The 12493-nt window shown below is 37.8% G+C and overlaps 1 protein-coding gene across 4 annotated transcripts in view; it reads left to right on the top strand.

Annotated features, from left to right (window-relative positions):
- Positions 1 to 8878, top strand: part of dlc1 (DLC1 Rho GTPase activating protein) — a 118343-nt gene extending 109465 nt beyond the window's left edge. For all 4 annotated transcript variants that reach the window (XM_082165741.1, XM_082165742.1, XM_082165743.1 and 1 more), the window contains 6 exons: positions 2739 to 2952; positions 3289 to 3403; positions 5218 to 5430; positions 6052 to 6269; positions 6381 to 6554; positions 7245 to 8878. In XM_082165741.1, the coding sequence (XP_082021867.1) occupies positions 2739 to 2952; positions 3289 to 3403; positions 5218 to 5430; positions 6052 to 6269; positions 6381 to 6554; positions 7245 to 7341 (1031 nt within the window). In that variant the 3' untranslated portion in view covers positions 7342 to 8878. The remainder of the gene's footprint in view (positions 1 to 2738; positions 2953 to 3288; positions 3404 to 5217; positions 5431 to 6051; positions 6270 to 6380; positions 6555 to 7244) is intronic.
- Positions 8879 to 12493: the final 3615 nt, after the last annotated feature.

The following is a 12493-nucleotide window of genomic DNA, read 5'->3' as shown; positions in this document are numbered from 1 at the left end:
GTTTTGTTGAAGACCACACACTTGCACTGACATATGCCTGAACAAAATGTACTCGTAAACATTGATATCTTGTTTTTTTAAACAAGAACTCAAACATTAAAAGAACAAGGCATTTCATATCCAGAGGGCAACTCACAACTACACAAAGACTGTACTATACTGTAGATGCTTGTTCTTGGATGGGTGAAGAAATCTAAACAAGTTCAGGAAATAGCTGTCAAATGACGTTTTGGCACCTATAAATCAGAATGTGAATCAGTGCCAGCACCAAGTTGTAACTCACAAGCGGTCTAGTGTGTACTTACCACAGCTATTTCACAGCACACAAACTCTCTAATATGTGTGTGTGCTCACCAGAAAAATATGAGAATCTTGAACAACTCCAAACACGTACAGCAAACCATCCATAAATGAGTCTGTTGATGATGCCACGGTACAAGCATACGAAATTATGTCTGGTTTTGAGCCAAAACATTTTTTTTCCATTAATTTATTTCATTTTATATTTATCAATGTTCCATTTAGAAAATGTAACGAGAATATAATATAATTTTATAGACTACTCTAATGTAATTTAAGATGTCTGTCGGCCATGTGTCAAAAAATCACAGTAATTATTCCATTTGTAGTGAACAGAACATGATATTAAATTGATACTTTGATATTATAGTACTTTTTTTCTTGCTTGGAGCTGTCCTGTGATATTATAGTACTTTTTTCTTGCTTGGACAGTCTCACAATAAGCAGCATTATAACATTATGACCACTTATAGTGGTCTTTTACCCCAACCAAAATTACGAAGAAAACAACCAGCACAAATATGTCCTCTCAAACACTATAACTGACCCCAACCACAAGAGAGGTCTCAATCCCACACAGAAAAGCAAGGGTTTGTGTGTGCCTGTTTTGTGTTCACACAGGGTCTTTCATTCCCAAGGGTGGAAATAACAGACATCATCTGACGGACACTCACACACAATTCCATACATGACATTTCAGTTCAATCAATCCGTCCTTTGCTGTTCAAAAGCCGCTTTTTTTTCAGTGGCATATTACAACACATTGCAGATATGCTGAATATAGAGATTGTGCGGTTTGAATGGGATAGATTCTTCTGTCAGTCCAGTTTATTTATATAGTTGATTTCTGAAGTTTGAACACCCCTCCCTGGTCAAGACTAACTCCCTTCCTTCCTTCCTTCTCTGAATGACATAATGAAAAAGGATAGTGTTGTGGGTGTATTGATTGTATTAACTATGTAGCTATTTTTAGATTAAAATGTGAAAAAAGGGAACTCACACTGCATCGAATGACGCTTTAGGGAATGCCTCAGGTGTGACAGATGTCTGAAATCACTATCATATCACGGCAATCACATTGACCGGCGACAGCCGCTGAGAGAAGAGGTCCTGTTCAAGTTCCACTCATGCTGAAAAAAAAATAAAATCACCTTGAGAGGGGTGTAATCCTCTCAGATGATTTGGCGGCTGACGAGGGTGAGCTGCAGGTGGATGGATGAAAGTTTTTCTATAAAAAAGAGAACTTAGTCCGGCAGCGAGTGGGTTGCTGGGTTCGGGCAGCTAGTGGCCGCTTGCTATCAGTTCAGCTGGCAGCTTCTGAAGGCAAGCTTGCGCCCTGGCTCGACTAAAGTATTCACTCTCTGCTACTGGTTCCCTCCCGGAACCTCTTTTTATCCTGCCTACAGCCTGGTTTGCCTACCCTCCCCTCACTGAGGGTCACTATGAGTATGCGGACTCCTGGGTCTGGTCAGACGGTCGTAGGCCTCTCGTGAGGCCTCCCAGTTAGATCAGCCCTTAGGCCTTCTCAGACCGCCTCAGTGTCTTGAAACTCAAACGCTGAGTAGATCCGTGGATCAAGCAGAGAAACTCCCCTCGCTGGCAAGGGTTGTAAGTGCTATGCCGAGTCATGCTCTCCGGGATACCCCATCTCTGAGATCTAAGCCAAGTGGTTAACTGTCAGCTTTGCAGTCCCTTGGGTTGGATGCCTTATCTAAAGGCAAGTGTCCAGAGGCTCTGTCTTTGGACAGACAGGAAGTTGGTCAGGCTGAAGTATCCAATGTAAGTGACGCCAGGTCAGGCCTTCCTGGTGGCATTTCGGGTGAATATGTTCCCATGAATAGTGATTGGCTGGGGCTCATTCGGGTTCCATAGCCACATTCCCTAGAAGAGACCCCTTCGAAATTTGAAGCTGTGGTCCTAGGCCCTGTTCTCAGGGAACAAAGGTTACAGTAGTAACCTGAGACTTTTTGATGATTAAGATGCAATTTGGTCGATCAGATCACAAGTAGATTAAAACCTGGTCTTTTAATTTATCTCTTTTGTCCACTTTTAACCACTTCTGTCTTCATTTATTCAAGGGGAGGGTCTATGTATGGGCTTTTTCAGATCTTTGTGTTTGAAATCAGAACATTGTGCTTCGTATGTTTTTTGGGTCTCCGGACGACAAATCTCGTCTGGCTAGCACGCTTCCCATATTTTTACATATTAGGTCAGTAGGCGGTGTTTTGCCGCTGCTTGAACACATTCGACCACATGAGTGTTTATACTACAAAAGTAATCCGTTCGAATGCGTTTTCGACCACCTCTGGAAGTGGTCGAAAGCGGACAATCTCATAACATTCCATTTACGCCTGTATTTTGCATCTTCCACTTGTGATCCGATCGACCAATCATACACTTTTCGGAGTAAACTAATGAAACAACTCTGTCGTTTTCAGACGTTCCCAAAGAGCAGCGTCTGCAGGCAGTGAGGGCCGCCGTGTTGCTTTTACCGGATGAGAACCGCGAGGCTCTGCAGACTTTGTTGTGCTTCCTGAGTGATGTAACAGCCAGCGTGGGTGAAAACCAGATGACCTGCACTAACCTGGCTGTGTGTTTGGCACCCTCTCTTTTCCACCTCAACACACTGCGGAGAGAGAGCTCCTCACCCAGGTGCGTGTGTGTGTGTGTGTAGCCTGTTAACAGACTTCACATAGATCTGCTCATCTTTTTAATTGCAAACTGTATATTTGGCATGCGACTACTTCAAACCCTTAAACCATGCAATTATACTCCATCTCGCTTGAAAAAACGCCCTACAAAAACAGGAAACTAGGGAAGAATAGGTTAAAAAAAGAGAGATGACTTACGTAAGGCTTTGAATGCCCGCTGCACTTAAAAATGTAGCATTAAATTTTAGCTGTCACACCCAGATTAGATAAGTGCTTTCATCAAACATCATTTTTACTTTACCCGGATATTCCTTTTAATGTGTTTTCCTTATCACAGGGTCATGAACAGAAAGAACACCTTGGGAAAACCAGACCAAAGGGACTTGAACGAGAACCTGGCGGCCACACATGGCTTAGCCCATATGATACAGGAGTGCAGAAAACTCTTCCTGGTGAGCATGACTTTATCTCTGAGTGCATTTTGTCCAACAGAAACACACAAACACATATGTAAAAAAAAAAAAAAAAGCAGACAAAACTTTCATCTCTCACGCATATCAATGTTATCAAAGCCGTGTCAGTAACAGTTTAAAACTGGTGGTCTTATCACTCTGCACCAGATGTGTCTCTCTGTCATATGCTGCTCAGATAAAAAGACAAATGCACTGTCGTTTAACGTGCAGACGCTCACGCTACAGCATTTCAACACATCTGCTACCAAAACAGCATCCAAAAAACGCTGAATTTATTTAAGTTAAGATTAATGCAGATGTTACGCAATGACCAATCCTTCCTAACTGCCCATACAAACACTCATAAATGCATACAGAATAAGCACCCATGGTTACAGCTAGCAGTGTTGTTTTTCTATCAGTGGGAATTGTAGAAAACTTTAAGTAAATAAATAGCTACCCCCTGGTCACAAACAGCCGGTTTTTAGCTAATATTTTTACAACGTACACATACATAGACAGACACTTTCCCTTTTAGTACCTATTTAGAGGTCAGGAAGGAAGTTCTTAACTGGATAAGTTTAAAATAATGAAAGTCAGAAGAAGTTGAAAAACATAAGAAATTCAATTTTGCATCCGACTGAAATGAAGTCCACAAAGCAGCATTGTCTTGTAATGTTCATCTATACACTTGCACAATTGTTAAACCATGTGCCACTGTTTTTCCTGAGCAGATCATAACAAACTCCATTATTAAGTTAAGCTGATTATGTGGAGCCTTTTACATAAGAAAATAACTCAATTTCGGGCTATTAGCAAAAGTTATTTTCTTCTTAATGGGCTATTTATAGAGAGCGAATAATTCAGAATGAGTAACAGAAAGATAGCATCTTGTATTAAAGGTCTTCCGCCCCTAAATCTGATGAGGAAGGTCTGGCCGCGCTCGTAATCCTTTTTGCTGTACGCAGATAACAAGTTTATCTCAACAAAACGCTGGAAAAGGACAAGAACCATGAAATGATAAACATCACCAGTCAGGCAGGAAAAGGACAGAGAGCAGGACAGGACACGCACAAAAACACGCACAAAGGGCAGAACGCTGGACAACACACACACACACACACACACACACACACACACACACAAACAGGATGAGCCACTTCCAGTTACAAATGAATCACTCTTGTCACTTCTCTTCCCTTCACATTCACATATTTTAGACTGACAAAACTAGTCTACTACACTGTGAAAAAAAGATTTTTATTAAACAAAGATTAATTTAGTACGTTTTACAAAAATATATTTAAAATTTCAGTTTTTTTGTGATTGTTTGTGAAATTTACTTATTTCTGAGTTAAAATTACTTTTACACCAATTTATTTTTTTATTTTTCACTGTACAACCATTATCATGATTTGTCATTAGTAATGTAAAATTGAGCTTACGAAGTTCACTCTCTGCTGGTTGCTCCCATAGGTGAAGTTAATGATTTGCATGTTATGAACTAGTCATGAGTTTCTCTTTAAATTAATTTTGTTCTCTATAAAGCATCCCTGCTGAAAAGACTAGCTTGTATATGTTGTCTTTTGTTAGCTGGACCCTAAAATAGGTCGTTGGTGTGCTGGTTTCAACATCGGGCCGTTGACTATCTTAACTAGCATGACGTGTTTCATCACAAAGATCACGCTGATCTCAGATTTGCTGGTGAACATTATGGTTATGCTGGCCTAAGAGCACCAAACCAGACCAGCATGAAAAAGCCTGGATTGCTTTCAGGGATTTATGAGTTTATTAATACCTTCTTTTTCTTTCAGATCCCAGAAGAGATGTCACGCTGTAGGAACTCGTACGTGGAGCAGGGCTTGAGTCCCATGCGGATGGAGGTGTTGGTGGAAGACTGTGGGTCCTGTAGCTACCAAAGTCTGCTCAAAGACAGTATTGATGCCCTGCTTAAAGAAGCCAAGGACAAATTCAAGGGTTATGACAGCTGCTCTACTCCAGAGAACGCCGAACTTGCATATAAGAAGGTAAGGGAACTTTATAAATACACACCCTTTTCGAGTCACATTTCATGTTCAAGCTCCCTTCCTTCCTTTGCTCATTTTCTTGCTTGTGCCTAATGGAAAAGCTGTCTTTTTTTCCCCTTACATCACCTTTTTCATGTGAAATTTTTCCCAGCTCTGTTTTGGCCTAGAGCCCACCATGACATCAGTTTGTGGGCTGTTCTAGCACTTCACACCAACCAAAATACACTTGTGTTCATCACAGTTTTCACTCAGCCTAGTTCCCATGTCTTTGGACATTATTTCATGTACCCATAAAGCAGGGGTGTCCAAACCTGCTCCTGAAGGACCACTAACCTACATAGTTTAGCTCAAATCCTAATTAAACACATGTTGAACCAGTTAAACAAGTTCTTCAGGATAAGTAGAGACTTCCAGGCAAGTGTGTTGGAGATAAATTCTGCAGGACATTGACTCTCCAGGAGCGAGATTGGAGACCCTGCAATGAATCAGTATAGAATCCTCTGAGCTACCTATAGAATTGCACGTTTTTGGATGAAATCACAATTAGGAGTAATATCATACGTGTTAAGTACTATTGTGCTGGAACTGTTAATGACCGTATAGCATCATCTTTCACGACAGGTTCAGGACGGGTCGTCTTTACGGCAGTGGAAAGTGTGCGTGGATGTGCCTGCGCCGGCTGAGGACGTGTTGCAGCGGATTCTGCGGGAACAGGAAAACTGGGATGAGGACCTGTTAGAGTGCAGGACTGTGGAGGCACTAGAGCATAACACAGAAGTCTATCAGTACGTCAGGAACTCCATGGCGCCCCATCCGCCAAGAGATCACGTGGTGCTCAGGTGATTAGAAACACAACGTTTTTCATGCTACAGTTATATTTGAAATTAGAATCCGAAGATTTCTTTTGTGTTCATAAAAATCCTAAGCTTTATTTATTTTTTATGTTTCAGGTCGTGGGTGACAGACTTGCCTAAGGGAGTGTGTGCTTTGGTGTGTGTGTCAGTGGATCATGAGAGTGCAGCGGCGCTGGGTATTCGTGCTAATGTTCTGACCTCTCGCTATTACATCGAACCCTGCGGATCCAACAAGAGCCGTCTCACACACATTTCCAGAATAGACTACAGGTGAGGAAAGGAACCTCTATATCTCCTCAGAACAAATAATATATATTTTTTTTTATTTTTTTATTTTTTATTTTTTTTATGAATTGTTAGGATGAGGTAGAATTTTGTGTAAATCCTAAAAAAAAAAATTAATAATATAAAATCTAATATTTATCTAATATCTAATATATATGATAATTATTGTATATGTATTTATTTAATTAGTTATATTTAATTATAGTATTATAGTATATAATTTATATATTATATTTAATAATACTAACAATTATTATTAATGAAATATTTATGTATACTAATTATTATATTTTCAATTAAAATGTGTATTATATAATTTAAATATTGAAATTATAAAATTATATATGTACCAATTATTTTATTTTAATAACATTTCAATTTGTATTTATATATTAAACATAAACACAAATACTATATATATATATATATATATATATATATACTGTAATATATGTGTAACTGTAATTATTTAATTAAAATCATTTTAAAATAAATAAATAATATGCAATATATTATTTACATTTTTATTAAATTCAATATTTAGTATTAATATAAAACAATATAATTTTTAATAAAAATAATTATGTAATTTTTTTTTCAAAATATTTTTATTAAATACAATGACGTGTAAAGGACTTCATCACTCACATACTTTTTTTTTCTCTGTGTTTTTAGGGGTCGTTGCCCTGAATGGTACAATAAGCTGTATGGTCACCTGTGTGCTGCAGAGGTGGTGAGGATACGAGACTCCTTCACCTGCCTGGACAAATAAACACACACACACACACACACACACACACACACACCTGGTGTGCACTTTGACGTTTCATTTCACCTCTCAACAAACTCTTACATTAGAGAGGAAGATGATTTTAAACTCCCTTAACACACGATCTGAGCCCTTAGATGATACGGACTGTCAACTGTGCCGAAATCAACAAGCTACATTGGTCAAAGTTCTTGCCATTTTGATTGCCATCAAATGACGAGCCTGAAAGACTGGAAATAGGCGTTCCTGCTGCTACGACATCATCATCCTTGACGTCACAACGCTTGACCTTGTTACTAAATATGTCATAGGGTGACTACATGAGATGGGAGGTGCTTTTGCTTCTGAGAAGCAAGTATGTGTGTGTGTATTTTTGAATGACTGTGGAAGTGAGCATATGAATAGTGTGTCTGATGTTTATGTGTGCGTATTATTGACAAATGAGACATATTCTATGCACTGGCACCCGCTGCAATACAGTGTTTATATCTATTCCTGTGTGCGTCACTGTTACATAGTATCTGCAAAGCTGTGTACAGTGCTTACAGAGAATGGACAGATGGATGAATGGATGGACATGACATGTTTGTCTATAGACAAGACAGAAGGTGGTGGCTGGCACACCTTTGAAAGGAAGACAGGAAATGTGTGATGGAGAAAAAGACTAGTGCATGTAGACACTTAAACAGCAGAAGGTTCCAACAGCACCAAAACCAAAGCTGAGACCAATATACCGACGGACCAATTCTTCAGGATTCCACACAGAACTCCAAAGAAGAACATTAATACAGTTTACTCACCCTGAGGCCTGTGATTGGTCGAGATCAGTGCTGCAAACCAATAAAATTAATGTGAGCTCAACAGTTTGGGCCATTTAACATTTCGAGTAATGGGAAAAGAGCGTGAAAAGACCTGAAAGGATAGGAAAAGCTTTTTGTTTGGGTTGGATGTTCAGGTTTGATTATAGGGGCTACCAAGCCAACAACTTTGTCAGAGGATGGTAGAGAATGTATGAGGAGAAGTGATGTCTGTTTGTTTTTGTCAGTGTTAACCAGAAATGAAGTAAAAGTCTAAAATTGTAACAAAGCTTGCATTTACACTTAAATATAGCCAGGCCTGCGGTCACACAGCAGATCAGAGTAGGAGTGCTGAAATCATCCAACAGAGTTCTTTCTGACGTGATGAGTCCAGTATTCCTATTGAGGCGCTTTATGACTGACGGTCCTGGGTTTGATGTCTCGATTTATTACTACTTACGTGCCTGTCCACGGCGGTGTATCATAAATGTGTGTAAATTAAGCGTATGCTGCCAAACAGAGAATAACGCATGACAATGACAGTTAATTTAAACGCCTCTGTATTTATATCACTCATATCGTGTTTTTGTATGTATCTTATTTTATTGTAAATGTTACACTCTAAGTTACAGAAATGAGAAAGTTGTTTATCTTTTTTATTATTAATGTTATTTCTGTACAGATTAATCATGGTCAAAATGCACTATTAAATGTATTAAAAAAGCATGAATGGCTTCCATCTATGATGCGTTTGTGTTTAATGATTGATGTTTGACTTTCATTAATATTTAAATGTTTGACCAATTTCTGTACAGTTGTGTTCAGCACTCACATTATTAATCTCAAATTGATACTAAACTTGCATTAAAACAGTGAATTGCAAATATAATAAAAATAGAAATACTTTTCCATTTATTAGAAAGTATGAGATTAACAATATTTTTTTTTTAATTAAATTATTAATTGACCTGATTATATTGATTGACATAATTTATATATATATATATATATATATATATATATATATATATATATATATATATATATATATTTATAATATATTATTTATAAATAATAACAAACAAATGCACTTAAATACAGTGAACTAAATATATGTACCAATAATGACATATTTATTTAATTTATTTTTTAAATGGTAGAGTTGTTAAATTCATACAGGTGTTTTAAGTATTTTATGATTAAGTGTTCATTTAAACTATTTGAAAATTATGAATATTCTCTTAATTGACATTCCTAGTGACCACTATGGTAACACTTTAGTTTTAGGGTCCAACTTTCACAAACTAGTTGCATATAACTAGGATATTGGCTGATGATTTGTACTTATAAAGCACATAATAATGCATTGTTCTGCATGACCATATCCTACATTCCTTGATCCAATCCAATACCTAAACTTAACTAACTGTTAATAAGCAGTAATTAGGAGTTTATTGAGGCAGAATTATAATTAATAGTTAGTGAGAACTGGACCTCAATCTAAAGTGTGACCACATTACTAATAACTTTTTTACTGAAGCCAACACCAATGTTTGAGAAGAAAATGTCAGTGTCTAGTCTCAAGGGAGTGAACCAGCTGTGTGGCTGGTGATCTCAGCATCTGCTTACATAATGCATCTATACCGCTCAAACAAAGAGGGAATTGTCATTGCAAAACCTGCAATCTGAGGCCAGACTCAGAAATCTGTCACCTTTACACCCTTAACACTTCCAGCAATCTGATTTCCAAGAAAGGTAAATAGGCTAACACCTCTTATGGAGTCACATTTATGAACCAATCCAACACTTACTTTTCTGGGAACTGAAAAACAAGCCAGGAAAGGACAGATAAGATGTGTGTGAAGAAAGTTGGGGTGGATGGAGAGAGAGAGAGAGAGAGAGAGAGAGAGAGAGAGAGAGAGAGAGAGAGAGAGAGAGAGAGAGAGAGAGAGAGAGAGAGAGAGAGAGAGAGAGAGAGAGAGAGAGAGAGAGAGAGAGAGAGAGAGAGAGAGAGAGAGAGAGAGAGAGAGAGAGAGAGAGAGAGAGAGAGAGAGAGATTCAGAATTTTCCATCTTTCTTCTGAGAATGAGCTAGAGGAGAGTTCCCACAATGATAAATGATAGTGTGTTAATGTGAAAGAGGGAAAGCAGGACAACACATTCCTCCAGATTGTGTATGGTTTATGACCGCTTCAATTTAGTTCGCCACATGTGAGCAGTCTGACAGGAAAACAATGTAGAACAAAGGCAATAATATGGATGATGAAACATTAATTTATTGAATTTGTCATTTATTCTTGTCAGTATTTTTTTTTCTGTGCTTAATGAAGCAGCACTTGAGCTAGGATCCTGATATTTCTTAAATATCAGCAGTTACGATTAGCCTATTTAGAATATGATGTATTAGGCATTATGAATGCAATGAGAATAAATAACCTTGCCTAACTTTAATAGAACAGCCTGACTTTATAATGTTTCACAAATGCATGCTTTTTTTTTCTTCTTCTTTTTTTTTTTTTTTAGTTCAGTCTTAGTTTAAACCTTGTATGGTGTTCGGGTCTGTGGTTCCCGTTTAAATTTTTTATCAAAAGAAAAATGATACGATTAATTATTTTTTCAAACTCAGACTCATTGGCCTTGGCTCATTTTCTGTGAAGAATATATATCAGAACACATTTTCAATAACCACACACTGTACACCCCCCCCCCCCCCCCCTCCCCTTCCCTTCCCTTCCCTTCCCTTCCCTTCCCTTCCCTTCCCTTCCCTTAAATGTGATCTAACAAAGGTAAAGAGAAAATATTAACCATATGCTGTTTATATTGCTTGTCATTGGGATGAATGAAACATCTGTTGAGTATTTTAACATAAAATTGTTTGATAGTGTTGAATTAAGAGCCCAAAAATGCAGCGGGTCCACCAGACCCACGAACACTGGCTGAGTAACAAAAATATGAACATCACACAAGGGTTAATGTAGTCAGTTTGAGTCTATGCAGGTGCTCATACTTTCAGGGAACTGTAAACTGGCAGTCAAATGTAACTAAACACTGTCCATTTAACGATTTGGACAATTCAACAAACTCGATTCCATAGCATTATTTCCAGTGTTGGGGAGTAACTACAATGTAACGGTGTTACGTAATTTAATTGCAAAATAGATGTAACTATCAGTAAGCCTACAGTTACTAAGAAAAAAAGTTTAATTTAAATTACAGTAGGCCTACTTATGAAAATCTAAATGATAACAATGGGGGTTACATCTGAATATTTTCTTTAAAAATCTATGATGTTTTGAATAATATTAATGTTGCTTTGCCTGTTTATGATGCGCACGATGCCTCCTGCTGTGGCCGTTTCGTAAAGCGATGCTATTCTGATGCTGCTGATTGGCTCTCTTGTTTGAATTTGCAGCGCACCACGTCTGCCAATCACATCAATCCACATTGATTCTGAAAGCTTTATTATACAATCTGTCTGAGAGTTGCCACCATGGCGAGTGATAAAAAAAAGTGTTCCAGTGCTGGAAATGTAAAAATCATTTCATCCAGAAATCTGTATTTAAGCTCAGAACTATCTCAAAGTTAAACTGATTTTGTGGTGGCTGTGCTTTACAATGAAAATATTATAATCTTAATTCAAGTGATGAAGGATTTTAAAAGTCAAATGAAAATGAAATCAACAGTTGACAACCTTTGTTAGAAATGTAGAAAAGTAGGAAATGTAATCAGTTACATTACTTTAATAAAGTAATTGAAATAGTTACACTACTTATTACAATTTAAATAGGGTACTTGTAATCTGTAACCTATTTCCAAAGTAATCTTCACAACACTGATTAGGCCTATTTCACATACGAATAGGCCTATATCTAGATATTTGATATTTAACAAGCATTGTTTAGGTATTGAAGGCAACATGGTTAAACAGCGAATTGAGGACATGTTTCACTCAGTCCCGCTACATAGGGTGATTAATCAACTTGTTTGGTTTGTTTTGACATGCGAGATACAGCAGTAAGAAAACTATCCAGGATGTGGTGGCATTCTCTCAGCTAGGGCGTGAGGAAGTGGTGCTCGTTTGTGAGTGAACACTGCCACCTATTGGTCATTATAAGAACATGCAGCACTCCATACACAGTAGAAGTAGCAGACGTAGGTTATATCGGTCACTTTGTCCTTTGCTCTGGAACAGGACTTATGTTATGATGACATTATGCATGCCCTAGGTTTATACAGGTAGGTACTACCAAGTTTAGAACAAAAACATTGACAACATGAACACTTTTTGCACTGCAAATACAGTAGGCCTATAAGCAAGGTGGACGAGCTCAGTTACTAAAAGTGCCCACAGCGTGGCAG

This window comes from Leuciscus leuciscus (assembly GCF_965113295.1).
Source record: "Leuciscus leuciscus genome assembly, chromosome: 3".
NCBI lineage: Eukaryota > Metazoa > Chordata > Actinopteri > Cypriniformes > Leuciscidae > Leuciscus > Leuciscus leuciscus.
Note: the sequence above shows the minus strand (reverse complement) of the source record. Positions and strands in the feature narration are given on the sequence as shown.